This window comes from Rhincodon typus, chromosome 20, assembly GCF_021869965.1.
Source record: "Rhincodon typus isolate 14 chromosome 20, sRhiTyp1.1, whole genome shotgun sequence".
Classification (NCBI taxonomy): domain Eukaryota; kingdom Metazoa; phylum Chordata; class Chondrichthyes; order Orectolobiformes; family Rhincodontidae; genus Rhincodon; species Rhincodon typus.
In genome coordinates, this window is record NC_063351.1 from 22,382,354 (window position 1) to 22,406,461 (window position 24,108).

At 40.3% G+C, this 24,108-nt stretch overlaps 1 protein-coding gene and 1 long non-coding RNA gene across 11 annotated transcripts in view; one reads left to right on the top strand and one right to left on the bottom strand.

Moving 5' to 3' along the window:
* Positions 1 to 5,992, bottom strand: part of mgmt (O-6-methylguanine-DNA methyltransferase) — a 356,274-nt gene extending 350,282 nt beyond the window's left edge. For 2 of the 10 annotated variants that reach the window (XM_048609140.1, XM_048609137.1), the window contains exon 1: positions 5,913 to 5,992. Coding sequence is in view for 1 of the 10 variants with exons in the window: in XM_048609132.1 (XP_048465089.1) it covers positions 4,734 to 4,805 (72 nt within the window). In the remaining 9 variants the exon portion in view is untranslated. Of the gene's footprint in view, positions 1 to 4,733; positions 4,901 to 5,086; positions 5,250 to 5,613; positions 5,715 to 5,766; positions 5,815 to 5,912 lie in introns of those variants that run through there. The other 8 variants (XM_048609132.1, XM_048609133.1, XM_048609139.1 and 5 more) reach the window with 8 other exon arrangements.
* Positions 5,877 to 24,108, top strand: part of LOC125485604 — a 48,452-nt gene continuing 30,220 nt past the window's right edge. The window contains exons 1-2 of the long non-coding RNA XR_007264315.1: positions 5,877 to 5,977; positions 7,511 to 7,659. This is a non-coding gene — a long non-coding RNA (uncharacterized LOC125485604). The remainder of the gene's footprint in view (positions 5,978 to 7,510; positions 7,660 to 24,108) is intronic.

The following is a 24,108-nucleotide window of genomic DNA, read 5'->3' on the forward strand; positions in this document are numbered from 1 at the left end:
AAGAAGTCTTAGCTTGTACTAAACATATTTTCCACCCAAGAGGACAAACTTGACCACAGTCATATTTCAGCAACATGTTCCCCTAATTTTCTATGGTTTTCATTAAACTTTACATTTTCAGTCTCCTTCAGAAACTTTAATTATCAAATAGGCACTGAAATGCAGAGAAAAAGATTAGTGAAGACAAACATAGGCCCTCTACAATCAGAAACATGAGACGTTATCATGGGGAACAAGGAGATTGCAGACCAATTACATGCATATCTTGGTTTAGTATTCATAAAGGAGGGCACAAATAACTTGCAAACATGTTGGAGAACAAATGGTCATGTGAGAAGGAGGAACTGAAGGACATCAGTATTAGTTGAGAAATGATGTTGGGAAAATTGATGGGATTAAAGGTCAATAAATCCCCAAAGCCCAATAATCTACAACCCAGAGTGCTGAAGGAAGTGGCCCTAGAAATAGTGGAAGTATTGGTCATCTTTGAAGATTCTACAGACTGTGGAATAATTACTACGGCTTGGAGGGTAGTTAACATAACCCTACTATTTAAAACAAAAAGAGGTAGAGAGAAAATAGGGAATCATAAACTGGTCAGCCTGACATCGGTATTAGGAAAAGTGCTACAGTCCATTGTTAAAGATTTAATATTAGAGTATTCAGATAGCAGTGACAAGATCAAACTCCAGCTATTCACCATAGATTAATGATTTAAATGGACTAAAAGTAATCTCTCCAAGTTTGCAATCAACACAAAGCTGGGTGGGAGAGTGAACTGCGAGGAGGACACAGAAATACTTCTGCGCGATTTGAATAAGTTGAGCAAGTAGGCAAACTCACTGCAAACGAAGTACAGTATAGATAAATGTGAGGCTATTCACTTTGTTGGCAAAAACAGAACAATGGATTGTTATCTGAATGGCGCTAAATTGGGAAAAGGAAACATGCAACAAGACCTAGGTGTCCTTATACACCTGTCGCTGTAAATTAAGCATGCAGATGCAGCAGGAGGCAAAAAAGGCAAATGGTATGTTGAACTTCATTGCGTGAGGATTTGAGTACTGGAGCAGAGCAGTCTAGCTACAATTGTACAGGGCGATGGTGAGACCACAGCTGAAGTGCTGTGTGCAGTTTTGGTCTCCTTATCTGAGAAAGGATATTCTGGCAATGGAGGGAGTGCAAGGAAGAGACTGATTCCTGGCATGATATAAAGAGAGATTGGATTTTTTAGGACTATATACACAGGAGTTTAGAAGAATGAGGCGAGTTCTCACAGAAATCTATAAAATTCTAATAGGACCAAACAGGGAAAAGGCAGGAAGCATGTTCCCGATGACAGGGAGTCCAGAAACATAGGTCACAGTCTAAGAAATGTGGCAGGCCTTTAAAAACTGAGATAGGGAGAAATTTCTGCACTCGGAGAGTGGTGAGCCTGTGAAATTCTCCGCCACAGAAAGTGGTTGAGGCCAAAACATTGAAATTTGTCAATGAGTTAGATATGGTTCTTCGGGCTGAAGAGATCAAAAGGTATGAGATAAAAATGGGAACAGGGTACTGAGTTGGATGATCAGCAATGATCATACTGAATAGCAAGTCAGGCTCGAAAGGCTGAATAGCCTACTCCTGCTCCTATTTTGATAGTTCCTGTTCTGGATCAAAGGCCGACATAGCTAGTTGTGGGTGCGAGCCCACGCTTGTGACAAAACTCCTTGTAGCCTGGTCAGAATACCTACTTTGGAAGAATATGGTGCATGGTACAGAAGAGACTGAAGCAAATACATAGAGTCATAGAGCTGTACAGCATGGAAACAGACCCTGCGGCCCAACCCATCCATACTGACCAGATATCCTAAATTAATCTAGTACCAATTGCCAGCACTTAGCCCATATCCCTCTAAAGCCTTCCTATTAATATTCCCACCAGATGCCTTTTAAATATTGTAATTGTACCAGCCTCCACCACTTCCTCTGGCAGCTCATTCCATACACACACCACCCTCTGCATGAATCAGTTGGTCCTTAGGTCCCTTTTAAATCTTTCCCCTCTCACCTTAAACCTATGCTCTCTAGTATTGGACTCCCCCATCATGGGGAAAAGACCTTCGCTATTCACCCTATCCATGATCCTCATGATTTTACAAACCTTTATAAGGTTACCCCTCAGCCTCTGATGCTCCAGGGAACATAGCCCCAGTCTATTCAGCCACTCTCTATAGCTTAAACCCTCCAATCCTGGCAACGTCCTCATAAATCTTTCCTGAAACCTTTCAAGTTTCACAACATCCTCCCTATAGCAGGGAGACTGGAATTGTATGCAGAACTTTAAATGGGCCTGATCAATGTCCTGTACAGCCACAACATGACCTCCCAACTCCTATACTCAATGCACTGAACAACAAAGGCAAGCATACCAACAGCCTTCTTCATTGTCTTGTTGACCTGGGGCTTCACTTTGAAGGAGCTATGAACCTGCACTCCAAGGTTTCTTTGTTCAGCAACACTCCCCAGGACCTTACCAGTAAATGTATAAGTCCTGACCTGATTTGCCTTTCCAAAATGCAGTACCTCACATTTATCTAAATTAAACTCCATCTGTTATTCCTCGGCTCATTGGCTCATCTGATCAAGGTCCCGTTGTACTCTGAGATAACCTTCTTCACTGTCCACTACACCTCCAATTTTGGTGTCTTCTGCAAACATATTAACCGTACCTCCTATGTTCACATCCAAATCTTTTATACAAATGACAAAAACCAGTAGACCCAGCACCGATCCTTATGGCACACCACTGGTCACAGGCCTCCAGTCTGAAAAGCAACCCTCCACCACCACCTTCTGTCTTCTACCTTCGAGCCAGTTCTGTATCCAAATGGCTAGTTCTCCCCGCATTCCATGGGATCTAAACTTGTTAACCAGTCTACCGTGTGGAATTTTGTTGAACGCCTTACTGAAGTCCATATAGATCACGTCCACTGCTCTGTGCTCATCAATCCTCTTTTTTACTTCTTGAAAAAATTCAATCAAGTTCGTGAGACATGATTTCCAATGCACAAAGCCACGTTGACTATCCCTAATCAGTCCCTGCTTTTCCAAATACATGTAAATCCTGTCTCTCAGGATTCCCTCAAATGATTGCCCACCATTGATGTCAGGCTCACCGGTCTATAGTTCCCTGGCTTTTCCTTACCACTTTTCTTAAATAGTGACACCACGTTAGCCACAAGTGAGGTGATGGAAGACTAGAACTTGGCTATTGGTGATACAAATATCTCAGCAAGGAGCCCAGCAATCACTTCCCTAGCTTCCCACAGAGTTCTAGGGTACACCTGATCAGGTCCTGGGATTTATCCACTGATATGCATACATTTGCTTCTCTTCAAAAAATTGCATTTCTAAATGTATCTTGAAAATAAAATTATACTCTGTGTAGCCCTCTTTCCTTTTTGAATCCCTTAATTATAATCTGTTTTATTTCAACTTACATACCATTGCGTGAACAGTGCCATAAAGTACCCTCTACAATCTGTATTTAATTTCAGGTCAACAAAAATTCCAATTATATGGCACTTTACTGCACAATAAGCTCATGACAAATGAGGGGCCTACTCTATAACAAAAGTTTGCATTTATACAGTGCCTTTAACATAGTAAACAATTGCAAGGCATTTCACAGGAGCAGGGCCAGAGAAAAGAAAAATGACATCAAGCCACGTGGGCGCTGTCAGGGCAGGTAATCAAAAATCAGTCAAAGTTCAGGGAGATCTGACCGACCAATCAGATCTCTTCTATTATCTAGGCTCTTCAGTCCATAAAATTCTGAAGTGATGATCAGATTTTTTTAGTTCACAGGATGTGGGCATCGCTGGCTGGGCCAGCATTCATTGCCCATCTCTAATTGCTCAGATGGCAGTTGAGAATCAACACATTGCAATGGGCCTAGAGTCACATGTAGGCCAAACCAGGTAAGGATTGTAGTTTCCTTCCCTAAAAGGCATTAGTGAACCAAGTGGCTTTTTCTGTTGATCAGCAATGGTCTCATGGTCATATTAGACTTTGAAATTCCATAGTTCTCTTTTTGAATTCAAATTCCACCATCTCCCATGATGAGATTTGAAGTCAGTTATCCAGATCATTACCTGGGTCTCCGGATTAATAGTCAGGCACTAAGACCACTAGGCCATCACCTTAATGCTTTGTGCAATGGTTCTGAGCAGTCCAGCGTGCAAGCTCTAACCTGCACCCCAAAATGTTCAAATTCGGAGGCAAAGAGCAGAATTGATGTCAGCAAATGATGTCATTGCCAGCAAATGTATTGGGCCTAGATCAGATGCAATCTGAAAGTTGCAGTGCAGACTCACAAGCATAGCTGTCAGTGTGTGGGTTGACAGTGATGCCTCAACAGTAGTTTTGGGGAAACATGCAAAGGGAAGAAGCCAAATTTAATTGCTGCATTGAAAAGTATGTTCTCTGATCTCCATCACTAAAATGCTGCTGTTAACAGCTTTTATTTGGCTACACATTGTGTTCTTTTGCCTTCTCCTAAAACAAGTCAAATTTTAAAAAGCAACAGTATAAGAAATTGTTTCATTAGAGTCATATTGATATGAATTATTTCTAAGATAACGTGATGGGAGAGCAATCAGGTACAATCACAAACATCCAATCCTGCAAAGCGACCTACATAAACGGTGTTTTCTAAACACTTAAAGAGTTCTCAAAAAAAAACTTACCGACTGTAGTAAAATCTCAGGATTCTCTTGACCATGTAAGTGATTAATTTTAATATAAAACAATAGTTGCATAAACAAAGAACAGTACGCAACAGCCAGTGCTTTTAAACTGCTCACGCTATGTATCTTCTGTACACGTGCGCTGCAAACTCTTTAAAGAGCAGGCCCTACAGGGATAAGTACTGTTATGTAAAGTACACACCCTCTTACACATCCCAGAGCATTTCATTTTAACATTCTTCTACGAACGGATAATAATTGGTAGTCAAACGACATCTCCATAAAACCCCACTGACTAATGTTTCACTGAAGTGAAACAGACTAGTGCCAGTAATGTCAGGTAAAATATCCACCTGGACTATGTTCACTAGTCAGAGATTAGCCTGTTTACAGCACTGCATGGTGACTAGTGAATGTACTCCACGAGGATCCTCCTGTCAGTAGAGTGTACCCGTGCATTGATATGTCAGTCAGCAGAGGTCTACAGAGAAGCCCTTAGACTGCGAATCATTCGGTGGCACGGCTTTTATAATGTTCTGGGACGCAGAAGAGATCACGCGCATTTCTCTGCGGCAACATTTTCCCTTAAAGCAGCAGTGCGCTTTATTTTGGGCCTGTCAGTAGAATCACTTACAAATGAGGAAAATAGCTGCGTGAAGGATACCGAATAACACCCCCACCCCCCATTGTGTAGCTAAAGAATCCCGAACAAAGCATGTTAAGGAGATAAATATTTGTGGAGTTAACAGGGAACTATTGGAAGGGTTTATGCGGTGCTGTAACAGGAGGCCGCGGCGTTGGGATCTAACACAATTGAAGTCGTGCTGCAGCAGAAACTGAATTTGGAGCAGGGAGAGGTTTGAAATTGCAGCCTCCCTACCTACAGAACGGATACATGAAGGGATACAAAGTGTCCCCTCTGAGCCTGCGCGACTTCCTCTCCTATCACGTGGAAGACAACTCTTTCCCGGACACGGAGCGAAAGGAAGAGAATCTCTGCGGCTGAGAGATACTGGCACTAAACCGCACTCACGGCGTGCTGACATCAACGTGAAAGTTCCCCGAGAGAGCCGCCTTGCCCAAGTCCACCCTGTAACCTCCTCATTAACTACCCCCTGGGTATATCAGACTCCTTCCACACACAGTAACATTTCTCAACTGAAACAACTCCCGCTGTACCTGTGGACACAGAAGCAAAAGTTTCCTCCTTAGGTCATGAACTTCCGTCCGAAGCAAAGAAGCTGGTGCGTTTGCGCAGATTGTTTACCCCTTTCAGTTTCAGTTTTTTTTTGTTTTAACTTGTTAATCATTTGCCCAAGCAGTCCTGAAATTTTTTTACTATCAATAATGATAAGCATTTGTTCCGAACTCCAGGCTGATTGTTCTGGTAGGAGGTCAAAAATTTGGTTTCTGATTAAGCAGTGTGCCTTCCCTGCCTTGATGGTCAATCAATATCACTACCTTAGTGAGCAAATTGAAGAAGGGTCCAGACCCGAAATGTCAGCTCTCCTGCTCCCCTGATGCTGCTTGGCCTGCTGTGTTCATCCAGCTCTACACCTGGGTATCTCAAATGTTTTTAATGTTGTCTAAAAGTTAACGAGTTTAACTGCTTTACTAACTCCGTGCTTTAATTTCCAAAAAGTTTTACTAAAAAGAAAAAGCAGAGGATCGGAGACCGCTTTGTAGAGCACCTGTGCTCTGTTCGCGACAAATGACAATACCTCCCAATCGTGAACCACTTCAACTCCCCCTCCCAGGGTGACATGTCCATCCTGGGCCTCCTCCGGTGTCACAATGATGCCACCCAGAAACTGGAGGAGCAGCACCTCATATTCCTCCTTGGGAGTCTACAACCCAATGTTCTCAATGTGGACTTTACTCGTTTCAAAATCTCCTCATCCCTGCCTCCTTGACCTAACACAACCATTTTCTGATGAAGGGTCTAGGCCCGAAACGTCAGCCTTTCTGCTCCTATGATGCTGCTTGGCCTGCTGTGTTCATCCAGCTCTGCACCTTGTTATCTCCCCTCCCACCTCACTGACCAATCCCCACCACTGCCTACCTGCACTCACCTATTACCTTCCCCAGCCCCACCCCTCCTCTCTCTCTTTATTTCTGAGCTCCCTTCCCCCTCCCCCATTTCTGAAGAAGGGTCCTGACCCAAAACGTCAACTTTCCTGCTCCTCTGATGCTGCCTGGCCTGCTGTGTTCCTCCAGCCCCACACTGTGTTATATCTGCTTAAAAAGGAAAAGTGTTTTTACTGAAAATCTTTGTTGCTTTGTAATACCAAGGTTTCTGAAGCAGCACGCTCTGCCATTGTGACCTGTACCACCGAGAAGGACAAGGGTCAGCAGACTCGTGGCAACACTTCCTAACCCCACACACCATCCTAACTTGGAAGTCTATCACTGTTCCATTATTGTGTCTTGGTTAGATTCCTGGAGTTGTTTACCCACCATCACAGTGGAAGCAGTTGTTCCTGTACATTGTGGCAGTTCCAGAAGTGCCTTACCCGAATCCTAAGGGTGGCTAATGATGAAAAAGTGTGAAATGAGGAATCTTGTAGGAAGAATGCAATTGACAATCTGAACAAATAGTACAGTTGTGAAGGGGTGTGTGTTACACAAATCTGGATGAGATGGCAGGTCAAGCTAAGAATGCTAATAAAAGCATTTAAGATTTTTGACTTCGTTAGTAGAGTTAATGCTAAAATTTTATGGAATGTTATTTGGCCTAACCTGAAATATTTTGTTCCATTCTATGCATCCCACTTTAGGAAAGATTGCAAGAGCTGAGAAGGAATGGAGGAACTGTTATCTAATACGATTCCAAAACTGGGGATCTTCAGTTATTTGGAGAGGTGCAGGTTAGAACAAATAACAGGCACTTCAGCCCACCAAGACTGCAGTAAAATATGAGGGCTTTGTAAGTAGGTCTTTTGCTTCAATGCAGTCCCTGTCCCTCTCTTTCATATCTGTCAAGATGCTGCTTAAGTATAGCTATTGCGTCAGTCTCTACCATCTCTTCTGGCAATGTATTCTAGGCATCAGAATGTATGTAGTGGAATGTCCCTTTTAAACAAAATAATAGCCCTTTTGGCACACTAAAAGCAACATTGGCTAATTGAATGGCATGCTGGGAAGGAAACAAAGATAGTAAGCCAATAAGCTTGCAGAATTCACTGTCAAATTGGATCAAGCCAGACAGATATACAAGCCATTTACCTTGACTCTTAATCAACACTTATTCAATGCTGCGAGGTTCTGGATTGAATGAAAGTCGGAGTTTCGGTAGAGCTGTTCTTGAGACAGCCTGGCTCATAGGGTTGATTTCAGTCAATAGGGAAGTTACAAAGTCCTCTTGTAACACCTTTTCCTTGGGACAGAATTTCATTTACATGAATGATGTTACTACATTGCTGAATCAAACTGCTGTAATTACGTAGGAGGAATCTGCATGTCAGTTACCCTGCCAACAAAGTAAATGATAGGAAGCCACTGTACTTGAGGATGACCTAGAAAACTATTTAAAGGGACAACTCAAATCAGACACTCTACAGACAACATTAGCACAAGGAGTAGGAACCTTGGGAGCGAGAAGAACAGCCTCCACTTCAGGTTGTCCAGCTGTAATCAGGGTAGTACAAACTTCATATAGATGATAGTATATGGTAGCGGTGGAGGTTAGATAGACCTTAGGTTTAGGGTAAAATTTCGGCACAACATCGTGGGCCGAAGGGCGTGTACTGTGCTGTACTGTTCTATGTTCTGTGTTCTTTAAACCCTCTTTTTGGAAGCAAAAGATAGTAAACTGGTGCGAACGTAGTCTTTTAAGAAATGTAAGGTTACTCAGGCCTTTAGAGGGAAGGTCAGTTTTATAGAATTGCATGTATATATCTCGTGTTTCAACGATAATAAACAACCTCTCATGATAAACCATGTCTCATTATTAGTGGAAAACGAGTCCCAGTAAGTAAGCAAGTAAATCAGACACGCATGAAAATGATGCCTGCAAAAAAAAAAGTTTAGGATTGAAAGTAACTTGTATAACCCATCTACGCAAAGAGGGAGGGAGGCAGAAGACAGTAACTCCTCGCCACTTGTCTTGTGATCTATTATGGGAATGGTGTTAGAATTCATCAATAAAGAGATTGAAGGTGCATTTTTGGGAAAAAGAAAACTGCAAGTAAACAGGATGAGTCAGCATAGTTTTGTAAAGGGGAAGTCATTATTAGACGACTTTGAAGGAATAACAAGTGCTGTGGTCAAAGATGAACCTCTAGATGTAGTGTACTTGGATTTTCAGAACATATTTAGAATCATTCAGTAGGAAGAGGCCCTTCTGTCCATTGGGCCTGTACTGCCAAAACAGTATATACTCACTACCTACACTCATCCGACTTTGCTCACTGGGCCCATAGCCTTGAATATTATGCCACTTCAAGTGTTCATCCAAGTACTTCTTAAAGGTTTTGGGGTTACCTGCCTCGACTACTCCCTAGCAGTACATTCCAGACCCCCACCACACTCCGGGTGAAAAGATTTCCCTCAAATTCCCTCTAACCGTCCTACCTTTCGCTTTAAAGCTGTCCCCGTGTTCTTGCCCTTTGACTAAAGGCTACAGCTGCTTTCTATTCACCCTGTCCCTGCTCCCCAATCTTGTACACCTCTGTCAGATCTCCCTTCAACATTCTCTACTCCAAAGGAAACAACCCAAGCATACCCAGCCTCCCAAATGCTGTAGCAAAAGTCATTGCAGAAAATTTTAAAAACCCATTGTCGGAACCTAAGTGCAGGAGTAGGCCATTTAGCCCCCTGAGCCTGCTCTGCCTTTTAATACATTCATTGTTGATTTCATCTTGGCTCCAACTCCAGTTTCCTGCCGGCATCCCTTTAACCTGTTACTAATTAAAAATCCGTCTATCTCCTCAAACTTATTCAGTGTGCTGGTGTCCACTGCACTCTGGGATGGTGAATTCCACAGATTTATGAGCGACTTGATTCCTCCTCATATCCATTTTAGATCTCCCACCCTCTTGCTCTAAATCTTTGATTTCTCATTCCAGATTGCCCCGACAGGGGGAACTTGCATCAGCATTGTCAGTCCCCTTTAACATATACTGCATCTGGTCTCGTTCTAAATTCTTGTGAGTTTAAGCCTAAGTTGCTCAATCTGTCTTCATAAGAGAAGCCTGCCGTATCTGGGATTAATCTAGTGAAGTAACATCTTGCTTGCAGTATGGGCTCCTAATTTAAGGAAGGATGTAAATGTGTTGGATGTGATTGAGAGGAGGTTTAGAAGGGTGTCGGTTAGCTCAGTTGGCTAGATGGCTATTTTGTGATGCAGAGTGACACCAGTAACATGGGTTCAATGCCCACAGCAGCTGAGGTCACCATGAAGGACTCTCCTTCTCAACCTTTCCCCTCATCTGAGGCACAGCGACCCTCAGGTTAAACCACCAGCAGTTGTCTCTCTCTTTCTCTAATAACAGAGCAGCTTTGATGTCTTCTGAGACTTTGGCAACTTTACCTACTTTTACCTTTGTTACCTGGAATGAGGAGGTTGTCCTATGAGGAAGTATTTCACAAACCGGACTTGTTTTTACTGAAATTAGAAAGAATGAGGGGTGATTTGATTGACGTGTATAAGATCCTGAATGGTCTTGATAAAGCGCATGTGGAAAGGAGGTTTCCTGTTGTAGGTGAGTTCAGAACTAGGAGCACTATCATAAAATTTGAAGTTGTTCTTTTAGGACAGATGATGAGATTCTTGTTTTCTGAGAGTTGCACAACTTTGGAACATAATACCTTAAAAGGAGGTAGAAGTAGGTTCGTTGAATATATTTGAGACAGAAATTGATTGGAGGAGATTGGAACATGAAATTCAAAATACAAGCAGGTCAGTATGATCTTATTAAATAACAGAGCCCACTCAAGGACCAATTAGATAGTTCTGCTGTTTAAATCTTCAAAATAGTCTGTTCTGCCATTCAGTAAGATCACAGCTGATCTGATTGTCGCCGTCATGCCGCTTTCGATTATTTCTCATCTGCAAGTGTGACCCCGAAACATTAAATGATAACTTACTCTTTCCAAGCTGCTGCCAGACCTGGTATTTCCGGTATTTTCTGCTTTTATTTTATGCTTAGACATAAAATGAGATCTACATTACTGTAAGTAAACAGCAACAGGTTTTAATGAACTATGTACAGAGGATGGTAAGCGGGGACATTTGAGAGCCTAAAGACCCAAGCCCCAATTCCATGTGAATCTGATGTCACCATGGCTTAGCAACTGAGCATGCAAACAGAGCTTCTACCCAGAATAAAGCTACAGTTTCTTTTATAATGTTGCCGTTATTCAAATATTAGCTTCTAGAAAAGAGATTTTCTCTTGCCTGCTTTGTGTAGTAAAATTGTAAACGCACTGTTTATAAACACAGTCACCATTTTGATACACAGAATATACAGGTAGAAAATTCCTCTTGTTTTGCAGAAATCAAGCCCATGTCTATCCTTGTATTTGTTTCACTTTCTGTGAGTGACAATTTGCTATCTGCTGGGGTTTCAGTTCCTGTTAATACTGTTAAGTTCTTCAGTATCAGATGCCATTGCTGTGACAGGATAAATTTACTAAGTTTTGTATGTAAGTGTTTTTTTTTGTATAAAGCTATTCCATAGAGTAACCTAAAATCCGAAAGATGGTCCTGGGTGAAAATTAAAAACCAAGGTTTATCTGGCAAGTGAGCTCAACCTGACTTCTGTCACTGGAAATTAAACCTTAAAAGCAAATTGGTATGAAGCAGATATCCTCCCAACAGCAGTGAAATGTCGGATATCAAATAATACTTTGTGGCATTTACAATAAACCTATTCGTGCAATGCATGAATCACCATTGACTAGAACATAGAACTATAGAGTACAGAACAGGCCCTTCCGCCCACGATGTTGTACCGAACATGACGCTAAATGAAATTTAACCCTTCTGCCTGTCATTTGTCCATATCCCTCCATTCCTTGCATATTCATGTGCTTATCTAAAAGTCCCTTAAATACCTGTATTGTATCTGCCTTCACCACCACCGCTGGCAGCGCGTTCTAGACTCCTACCACTGTCTGTGTAAAAAAAAACTTGCCCCTCACATCTCCTTTGACCCTTCCCCCTCTAACCTTAAATGCATGCCACCTAGTATTAGACATTCAACTCTGGGGAAAAGATTCTGCCTGTCAACCCTATCTATGCATTTCATAATTTTATAGATTTCTGTCAAGTCTCCCCTCAGCCTGCATTGCTCAAGAGAAAACAACCCAAGTGTTTCTAGCCTCTCCTTACAGCTCATACCCCTCTAATCCAGGCAGTATCCTGGTAAACCTTTTCTGAACACTCTCCAAAGCCTCCACATCCTTCCTGTAATGTGGCGACCAGAATTGAATGCAATACTGTAAATTTGGCCTAACCAAAGTCTTACAAAGTTGCAACATGACAACCTGATTCTTGTACTCAATTCCCTGATCAAGAAAGGCAAGCATGCCGTATGCCTTTCTTTACCACCCTATCTACTTCCATGGCTACTTTCAGGGAGCTATAGACTTGAACGTCAAGACCCTTCTGTATATCAATGCTGTTCAGAGTCCTGCCATTAATTGTTTCCTTAACATTTGATCTCCCAAAGTGCAGCACCTCACACGTATCTGGATTGAACTCCATCTGCCATTTCTTCACCCATATCTGCAACTGATCTATATCCCACTGTATCCTTTGACAACCTTCTATGCTATCCACAACTCCACCAATCTTTGTATCGTCTGCAAACTTACTAACCTACCTATCTACATTTTCATCCAAGTCATTTATATATATCACAAACAGCAGAGGTCCCAGTACGGATCCCTGTGGAACACCACTAGTCACACACCTCTAGCCTGAAAAACACCCTTCCACCACTACCTGCTGTCTTCTATGGGAAAGCCAATTCTGAATCCAAGTGGCCAAGTCACTGGATCCCATGCATCTTAATCTTCTGGATGAACCTACCATGAAAGCCTTACTAAAATCCATGTAGACAACATCCACTGCTCTACTCTCAATGATCACCTTCATCACCTCCTCAAAAAATTCAATCAAGTTGGTAAGACATGACCTGCCCTGCACAAAGCCATGCTAGCTATCTCTAATTAGCTCATGCTTTTTCAAATGCACATAAATCCTATCCTTAAGAATTCTCTCCAATAGCTACCCAATCATCAATGTGAGACTCATTGGTCTGTTGTTTCCTGGATTATTCCTATTTCCCCTCTTGAACAGAGGAACAACATTAGCTACTCTCAGTCCTCTGGACCTCTCCAGTGACTAGCGAGGATACAAAGATCTTGGTTATGGCCCCAGCAATCTCCTCTCTTGCCTCTCTCAATAACCTGGGGTAGATACTGTTGGGCCCTGGGGACTTATTCACCTTAATGCTGTTCAAGGGATCCAACACCACTTCTTTCTTGATCTCAAAATGCCCTAGAATATTAACGTGCTCCATACAAATCTCGCTATCCACCATATCTTTTTCCTGGGTGAATACTGATACAAAGTACTCATTTAGGACCTCACTCACATTCTCTCCCTCCAAGCACAAGCTCCCTCCTTTATCTTAGAGTGGCCCTACCTTCTCCCTAGTTACCCTCTTGATTTTAATATAGCTAAAGAATGCCTTGGGATTCTCTTTAACTGTACTTGCCAAGGTCATTTCATGGCCCCTTCTTACTCTCTTAATTCCCTGTTTCAGTGCTTTCCTTATATTCCTCACAGGCCTAGTCCAATTTTAGCTTCCTAAACCTTACATTTGCTTCTTTTCTCCTTTTGACTAAATTCACAATTTCCCTCATTATCCAAGGGTCCCTGACCTTGCCATCCTTGTCCTTCCTCCTTACCAGAACATGCCAGTCTTGAACTTTCCCCAGCAGGTCTTTAAACAGTTCCGATATGTCAAATGTGGACTTGCCTCTTAACAGCTCCTGCCTAATACTGACATAATTTGCTCTCCCCCAAATTATTACCTTCCCACAAGGTTCTGATTTATCCTTGTTCACAGCTATCTTAAAATTTAAGGAGCTGTGATCACTATTACCAAAATGCTCTCCCACTGAAAGGTCAGTCACCTGGCCAGGCTCATTAGCCAATTCAAGGTCCAGTGTGGCCCCTCCTCGAGTTGGACTATCCACATACTGTTTCAAGAAATCTTCTTGGATGCACTTAACAAACTCTGCCCCATCTAAGCCTCTTGCTCTAAGGAATTTCCTGTCAATACCAGGGAAAAAGTCACATACTATGACAACTCTGTTTTTGTTGCACCTTTTTATCTGCCTACATATTTGTTCCTCAATCTCAACTCTGGGAAAAAGATTCTGACCGTCAACCCGATCAATGCATTTCATAATGTTATAGACTTCTACCAAGCCTCCCCTCAGCCTGCGCTGCTCAAGAGAAAACAACCTGAGTTTGTCTAGCCTCATTTTATAGCTAATACTCCCTAATCCAGGTTGTTGGGAGGCCTGTAATATAATCCAATCAGATTAATTGCACCCATCTTATTTTTGAGGCTTACCCATATAAGTGGATGAGCCCTCCAGCCATAACCTGTAAATTTTGTGCAAATGTTGGCTATTTCTAATCAGTCTCTGTCCCAGCAAATGATTTCATATGATATATCTTATAAATGTTTAAAACACTTCTCAAAACATTCAACTGAAACACACATCTGTAAGTTGGTGTGTTATTTTCCCATCTTTTTAAATGGAGATTACCGGTGCTAATTTCCAAAACCTTGACCTAACTGCTTTGAAAGATATCAGTCTTGACAACCAAATTTACTAACAGTCTTGAATGGAACATGACAGAGTCTGGAACCTTGCTCACAGTCTGCTACAAAATCTTAGTTCCATGCTTTCCATTTTAATAACTAAAAGTTATCACTCACCTCGCTGTGTCTGTAAAATTGAGCATCTCCCCCACATGTAAAAAAATAATGATTTGATCATTTTGCCACATTCTTTCTTCGGCATCATTCCACTAGCCAATGATCCTGAGTCATGTTTCTCCCCACTTGGTTTCTTCTCTTTATGAAAGTAATGTGATTTCTGTTGCACGTTGCTCTGAATGGGCTAATACCATTCAAAAAAGCAATGGCCTTGTGGTATTATCACTGAACTGTTAATCCAGAGAACCGGGTAATGTCTGAGCACCCAGGTTTGAATCCCATCACAACAAATTCTGATGGTGAAATGTGAATTCAATAAAAATCTTGAATTAAGAATCTAATGCAAACCATTATCAGAAATATGCATCTGGTTCACTAATTGTTCTTTAAGGAAGGAAACTACCATCCTTACCTGGTCTGGAGTCCATGTGACTCCAGACCCACAGTAGTGTGGTTGACTCTTAACTGACCTCTGGGATGGGCAGTAATGCTATAGCTAGTGAAACTGTCATCCTGTGAATGAAAAGAAATTTGAGGTGTACTATAAGCACAACCCACTATAATGATGTCATGTAGACTTGTGGGCAGAGCCATTCAAAACCTCGAAGGAGTAACACCTAACATCTGATTTTCCTCAAAGTCACTGTAACAATTGCTATCTCATTAGTGTAACTAGTTGCTAACATGCAAAAAACTACATCTCATTAAATACAAGAGATTCTTCTAGTTAGTCCAGAACATGGTTTTCTTCTATCACACTGGAAAAAAGTGGGCTCTGTAGTTTTCTACATTTAACAGAGAATGGTGGGTGGCAACCTTCATCATGAGCAGTGTAATGAGCTGACATGCCCTTGTAACATTGCAAGTAGCAAAACGGAGTTGAATTGACTGCTCGTACAACACATGGTGACCAACTCTGTGAGATTCTTAAATTTAGCTTTAAATCCCCAGCTCAGGCACCAGAATCAGCAACAGGAAAGAGTTGAGGAACACTACAGAAGAAACCTGAGCGACAATTTTCAACAAGAAGGAATACTCAAGTGAATAGGAAAAGTATTTTAAAGCTGATAAGGGACAACCTGCCAGAGTACAGTTAGCAACTGCCTGGAGAAATAACTCCAAAGCAAATGCAGGCCGAATCATGAGGCAGTGGAGCAATCGAGATTCTGAGTTCAGCAGTGAGTGAACAGAATTTGGAGGGTCCGTGTGTCAAGTTTAAAACCCCTGATGTGCCAGGGAAAGCTCCGTAATAGCACAGTAATCCAGGCTGGAAAAGTGAGAAGTTAAAAAAATGACTTAAAGCTCAAATTAAGTATCACTGCCCTAGTGAGCAGGCACCATGAGAAATAGCAACAGAAACATAAGCGAAGTCCCATGGAAGAAATATTTATCTGAGACCACAGGCCTAAGGATATCGCAAAGGCAGTCATAATTGTGATGTTGTAAGCAGGCTTAGGTTAATGTGGGTACAATGTTTAGGAGATTTTATTCAGATCATGGAAAATTTGGGAGATCCTTTATATGAGCTCTGTTAAAGGTATGAATCATTTATTGAGGCCAAGAGTAGTTGGGTTATTCTATAAAACTTTGGTAAAAACAAGAATAATTTCTTAAAGTCACAGGTGGCTGGATTCATTCAACGAAGCTACAATAAAGGTGAGAATTCTCCATCTTACACATGGAGGACTGGAATTCTCCATTTTAGTTGTGAGAATGTGAGTTATCCATTTCAGCTGCACAATATAGGAAATTCTCCAATTCAGCAGTAAAAGCAACAAAATTGATATTACAGCTGAAAAAATATCTGCTAAGCAAGCAAAAATATATAATCACATTAGGAAGACATAGAGTCAGAAATAATATTGCTATGAAAATTTTATTTCAGAAATGATCTAACGAGAACATGGAATTGGACATCTTGGAGAAAACAATTTAAAATACAGCCCATAGAGTCATACTTTTCCAAATTAGATACTAACTCAGATGCTAAACAATAAATACACTTCTATACAAAATTGGTAGTATAACAAATGACTGTATAGTTTAAGTGTATTGAAGAGGTACTGAACATCTTTGATAATGTCTTAAACCTTAGAACTAATAACATTTTTGAAAGATCAAAATCTAATAGATAAGTATAACATCGAGGGGAATCCGACAATTTCATTCATGGTCTCTAAAGCTTAGTTAGGAACTATGCCTAGGGTGACCTCATGTCAATATTCATTAAAAAATTATTATTATATTAATTGCTGACAGCTCCTTGTCAAATTTATTCTTCCTTAAGTCTGTAATTTTGTAATGGCTAATAACTTGGTTGAGTTGAAAGTTCTGAAGAAAGGTCCGGACCCGAAACGTCAGTTTTCCTGCTCCTCTGATGCTGCCTGGCCTTCTGTGTTCATCTAGCTCCACATCTTGTTATCTCAGACTCCAGCATTGGCAATTCCTACTATCTCTGAGTTGAAAGTTTGCTGTTTGAGCGTGATTTTTCAGGTACAGTTCAGTGCCATTCTGAAATTTTAGTTTTATTTCTGAAAGCTCCTTAAAGATGTCATCTGGCCACCCTTAAAAGTTTGTTTCCCTTGGAGGATTTTTAGTTCCCTCAAATTTATGTCAGAGAGGATAGTTGAGTTGCTGAAAGAATAAATCTTCTCCTTTTGATGCTGCTATGAGGTGGATGTGCATTTGAACTTTCTATTCCCGCCGGTCATCATTTGGATAACCTTGTCAAGTTATCAGATTCGATCATGGACAGTAAAGTTGACTGAGCTGTTTGGATACTGTTTCTTCTAAACAGCTTTCTCTTTGGCTGTATGAAGAATCTACAACTAATTCTTGGTGATTGTGATGTCAAGGACATCCACTGATCAGGTTTTGAAAACATGTCTGCAATTGCAAGACAATTGAATAATTCCTCCAAGCCTGTGAAATCAGTATATCATTTGAGCCCTCAGTTGTGAAGAGTGTCAGACACAAATGGTGTGTTTTTTTTTCTCTCTTGTGTTTGGTGAACATTCTTCTGAGACATATAAAGTCTTCCACATGTTTAGTTGAGTTACATTGATCAGTGACATTCAGTCTCTGAGCTGGTCAAGGTTCTTCAACAGAGTATATGATTTTACGACCAAAACATGAATTTCTGCTCAGAAGTGAGAAGTGTTGACTTCTGATGATGCACTTGTTCTACTCGTTTTGATCTCTGTATTTTTAAGAGAGCTCTCAGCATTTATTTCATATTGTGTGCTGTTCCGCCTGCATCATGCAGTTCTCTGACAGGTGGTTGTAGCTTCATTATCTTTAAGCAAGGAGTGTTTTCAGACAATAAAGTCATTTGTGTCCTGGTGCTGAGTTTAAAATTGGTTGAATAACCATTAACTTGTATATTATATGCCAATCTTATTCAACTGAGTTACTTACTAGTCCTAAAAAAAAAAGTTGATAGGTCACTTCTGGAAGATGCCAATCATTGCATGTTATGTATTCCAATGAAGAAGTGTCTTAATGTTCTGAGTTTTCTTCCAAAGATGCTTGCTTAAAAATATTAACTTCTTTTGTCATTAGTAATTATGTACTTCAGTGCTTTTTTTCTGACTCTTGCATATTTGCTGGAAGTGTTTTACTTCTTTACAAAAGTTGCACTGCCACGATAAAACAAATACCATTTTTGTTTGTAATTTTTAAAAGTCCATATCTGGCTTTCAGGACCCAAGTTGTATAACTCTGATATAACCACATTTTTATCTACTGCTATTTTTGGATTTCAGCTGTCACAGTGATATGGACAGCTCTTTCCAATGAGGGGAGGCAATGGCCTCGTGATATTATCACAAGACTATTGATCCAAAGACCCATGTAATATTCTGCGGATGCCGATTTGAATCTGAATAGAAAATGATGGAATTTGAATACAAAAAAAAGTCTGGAATTAAGAGTTTAGTGATTATAATGAAACCATTGTCGATTGTGTGGAAAATCCTGTCTGGTTCACTCATGTCTTTTAGGGAAGATAACTGTGTCCTTATTTGGTCTGGCCTAAATGTGACTCCAGACCCACAGCAATGTGAATGGGCAGTAAATGCTGGGATAGCCAGTGATGCCCACATCCCATGAATTAATAAAAAAGTGAAATTCTTTTTTAGTTATAACAAATCAGAAAGCAAGGAGACTGAAATTTTCAAATTCTGTCCTTAATTGGTTTTGGTTGTAAATGGTTATTTCTCCGCTTCACATGGTTATGGCTTTTATAGAACTGAGGATTTCTTCCCACAATTCCTACCATGTCATAATATTCTGGCTCAGAGCTGTCAGCATAATTTATTGTTATGACCGAAAGCCTTGAGAAGATTCACTGCCACTAATCTTACCACCACTTTACTGGTATTAGTCTCAGCTACTGATATGAAGTTGGGGAGGGATGCCCAAATGAAGTCTTTGGCAGAAGTTAGGCTCAATCCTAATGAGCAATAAATAGGTTTATTACTTAATAGGTGCATCTGAGAAACATGAAAGTTTCTTGTGGGACATCATACTTAACTAACCGCACATTACTATGAGCTACATTGACTTAGCACTAGAACAACTTAGAGAGGCCCTGCAAATGCTGATAAAGGTACATTAGCACATTAACACATTTTGCAACATGTTAACTCCTCCCAGGAACAGTTCTTTAAACCCTGATGGGTAAAGCCTGTTTCATGAGGTCAGTCAACTGTTTCAGGAACTAATTATCTCATACAATACATAACACCAACTTCTTTTTCAAGTTTTCAGATAAATTATGTTATCAGTCTACATTGGTTTGTCTGTGCTATGAACCAGATATGTTTTCCAAAAATAAATTCCACTTGTATGGATTCTAGTAGCATTGTTTCAAATTATTTGTTGTACCTTTTAAAGTGAATGCAATTCACAAACTTAAAATTTTGTTTTCAGTACTGGCACAACGTTCACTTACTTGTATTCATAAATTAAAGGGCTCTCACGATTGACCTTTGAATTGGCCCATTGTTAAAGTGCTTCCTCGCTTGGAAAAAAGATTTGGCTTGCTTCTGTTTTTCGTAAGCCATTTTTCTACTCTATACTTTGCCCCCTTTCTATGGCTTGTTATCAGATTCATTAATCTCCATTGTGGAAACGTGCCAAAAGCTTTCAGGAAATCCAAGTGAAGAACAGTTACTATATTTCTTGACTCATGTTTTCCCAAAACCTCAATAAGATAATGAAGTATGATCTGTGTTTCTGAATGCATGCTATCTGCCCTTTATCAAGCTGTGCTTCTCCAGTTTTACACAAACAGATCATTTTGAAAATACTCCCCATGACTATTATTAAACAACCTGGCATAGGGATTTTAGGTACATGTCTTGATGAGTTTTTAATAATGTGCATAAATTTGCCATTTGCCAGACATTTCCTGCACCTCATGAATTTCTACAATTTCATTTGGGTTAGAATATTTTCACCCCCCACTTTCTTTACAACATTAAGGACAGTTTTGCATATATATAAATGTTTGTGCTGTAATCCACATACACTGCCGACAGCCTTGTTAAATATTTCTGGAAAACTTTTTATCTTCAAAGTGTAAAGTAACAGTTCATTAATTTTCGGAGATAGCAAGAATTGCAGATGCTGGAATCAGTCGATGCTGGAGGAAAACAGCAGGTCAGGCAGCATCAGAGGAGCAGGAAAGTTGACGTTTCGGGTTTACACCCTTCATCAGGACTAATTAATTAATTAATTAATATTCATTAATTAGTCCATTCATTTTTCTATTGCTAACAGCTCTGATTTTTAGTTCCTTGCTTTTAGTTTGAAGATAGCTTTTGCTTTCTTTTGTCTTTCATCTACTTGTGTGTCAAGGCTAATAGTGTTTGGGACAAACATGAAAAAATTGACAAGATTCAAGACTTTTACTGTAACAGCAAATGAGAAGCAACATTGACTGAACATAATTTAGTGGAAAAGTAGTACTCTAAACCACAGAAAGAATGAGCTTTATTAATGTCATAACATAACCAACAACTCCATTCTCTGTATATACTTTACAGTATACTTCCCACAGATTTACGGTCTTTATAGGACACAATCCATGACCACTCCCATTTCCAGTGGATTAATTTCTCACTGTAACAATATTGAGTGACCATCAGAAGCCGCTTCCCTGAATTTTTGGAGAATTTAGTAACAGCCACTCGAGTGATGCCTTCTCCTGGCCAAGTGTGAACAGATCACCCAGAATCTTTAAATTGCCATGCAATGGGTCTGTTTGGTCAGCGACATCTGTACCTCCCTCTTTCTTTCTCTGCTTCTGTCTCTCTCCCACTTCTTCTCTCTTGTCTGACGCTCCTTCCAAAATCCTGCAGTTAGCCCAACTGCTCCTGCCTTTGTTTTGAACTGTAAACATTTTGCACTTTGCTCTCAATAAGACTCAACCTGGACCCCAGATCTCCATGGTAACCAGGCCACACAGGATTGTTTTTGGGCAGACTGTATAGCAGATCACATGACCCTCTTCACGACTCCATTTTACCTGAAGGAGGCAGTTCAAAATGTAATCATCTTATAAATAATGTGAAAACTGTGATGTTTTATACAATAAACCTCTACCTGACATTATTTTCTGTAATTGGATGTTTGTTCATTCGTTCCACTTACCTTGTTTTAATAATTTTCTCATCTGTCCTCCAGTTCATCACTCTGCATACCTTGTACTGTTGAAGTCACTGTTTAAATCAAGTTGTCTTTTGTTACAGTTTTTATTTTGTCAACTCAATCTTGATTATACACAGTCTTAGATTTCAATGTATTTTAAAAAATAATTATGTATTGATCTTTTCTAAAGTCCCATAATTTTCTTTTCATGCTTTCTCCAAATTTATTCATGAAAATTTCAAATCCCACATGGACCAAAAATATGCCACAACTTATAGTAAATTTTAAAATCCTGCCCTTGTAAGTACCTGTGCTACTATAGCCCTGCTTGTACATGGGTATTGTTGGGCGTTTGGCTGTCTTGTAAAGGCTTTAGCTGCTAACATACATTTGTAATCTGCCTCTTATCTCTCAGATGGTAGAGTTGTTCAGCACCACCGCATATAATCTCACCCTGTACTGTTAAATGGCTATGAAATAATGTGACAAAAGAACTAACTTTTTCAGGGCTGGTTTGAAACCACTTCCCTTAACACTATCTTGATACTCGAAGGCTAGACTTAAATATCCAGAGTAGTTTTAAATGAGCTGGTGGAATTCTGTGTATGTTTTTGAAGTTTTGACTCCTAACTGGAAGTTGAATCCTCATTTCAACTAATGTTTGATTCCTAGCTACTAATACTATGTTTCAGTGGGGGTTGGTATTGGTGTCAAAATACCTAACACCTTCCTGTTCAGGGTCATGGGTGGTCGCATTTTACAACCTTCCCTGTCCCACTGATTGTAAGATGATCCCCTGTTGAGAATGTGAAGGAGCTTTTGGCACCTAGGGGAATCATGTGAAACTATGCTGATAGACCTTGCCTACTTCCTGCTAATATAAGGAGAGCTCTTACAAAGTCAAGAGGAAATTCATTGCCATGTTCAATTTTATTCTTGTTCACACCCTATAGTCTCAATGGATTGTCTTGTCAGCCTAGAGCCTAGCTATGACAAGTTGTTATTTGAAAGGCCATACAGAAAAGTAAGATTTCAAATAGAATGTCTAGCTTGTTTGAGGTCCAAGATATAGTTGAGCCACTATTTTGATGGCTATTTCAATTATTCTGCATCAGTAAATTTAGAACTTAGCATGATAGTGTAGAGTTATCCAATTTTTCTCTATTAATGCTGTAGATAGGAAGGATGTTATAAATTTCAGTAGCAATCATAATCTCAGTCTTTCTCTTTGCCTATTTTTCTAATCCTTGTAGCCATGTCTGCTTTCTCTCCATCTTTCTCTCTTCCCATCTCTCCAATATTTGTACTCTTGTCCTTTACGCCCATATGCTTTCATTTACCTATTCCACATTTTACCATTCAATGTTGAATGTCATTCTCCCATTCCCATTTTTGTGCATTTTGACTCACTTCCCTGCCATGTGTACCTGCTGTCTGTATAGCAACAGTACACCTTTCTTCCATTTCTTTCCTCTCTTAGGCCCTCTTAATTTCTTCATACATCTTCACGCTGCTACATTTAATCTCACTTTCATGCTTTCTTCCTCTTGTAATCTCACTTTCTTAGTCTCTCACATTTGCACTAACTGCTACATGCTTTCATTATAGGTTCTAAGCTCCATTTGTGTATTCTGTCTTCATTTATTCATTATCACTCTCTCTCATGCATACGTTATCTGTTTCAGATATTCTGTCTCAAGCACAAGGTTCCTTGCACAAGCTATCATTCGTGCTTGTACTCCAGTTCCCTTGAGCTATCACTATCTGAGGCTTGTTTTTTTGTGGTTCACCATATTCTCACTCATTGTTTTTCTGTATCTTGAACTTTTGAGTTCACATGCTTTCTTTCTTCCACCGTTATGCATAATCCCTTTTTCTTCCTTTTCTCCCACTGCCCTTCAGTTCTTTTACTGCCACGGTATCTCCTGCCTACGTCTCTTTTTATTTGCTTTGTCTGTTGATCCCTCTTTACCTCATGTCCTTACTCCCTCATTCCTTCTTTATTTGCCTCTGTCCCTCTTCTTCTCACTCTCTGGGCACCCTACCACCCTCCTTTGCACCTCCCCAGTACCCATGCCCAATGCCATACTCCCTCTGCCAGCTATTCCCTCTGAACCCCATTCCCCGCACACTCTCTGCGCTATTACTGAATTGACCTCCATTCTCCCTCTGCCACCTCTCTCCATCCAGTAACTCCATGCTGTTCTGCACATATTTCACTACGGTTGGCTGTGTTAACCATGCAATCTCCCCACATCCACCTCACTGTCCCCCACTCCTCCCATCGGCACTGTCCACTGTCCCTCTTTTGGACAGAATTGCCCAATTTAAGGTTGTCTCACCCTCAAATATAAAAAAAGCAAGAACAGAATGTATGGTTTCTTGCCAATTCTGCCCTAACTACTGCTTCTATCTGAACAAATCGCCATTTTTATTTCACAGATGCAACATGGAGTTTTAGTCTGCAGTATTTTTTTTAAGCTGCATTCAGATGGAAAAAATATCACTTGAGCAGGATTAGCCTTCAGCTGTTATACAGTACTAGGAATTAAGTAAACTCATGAATAATAATAATTAGAGGTACATGACATTAAGTGCTACTTTTGGTTAAATCCTTTAAGAATTACATGTTCTTTGTTAAGAACTCCAGGGCATTTGTAGCTTTGCATTTATCTACTGCTTTTTTTTTTCCCGAAGTCCTTGTACTTGGCTAAGAGCTTATGAATTGAGCTTCCATATCCCAGAAAATTATTTTT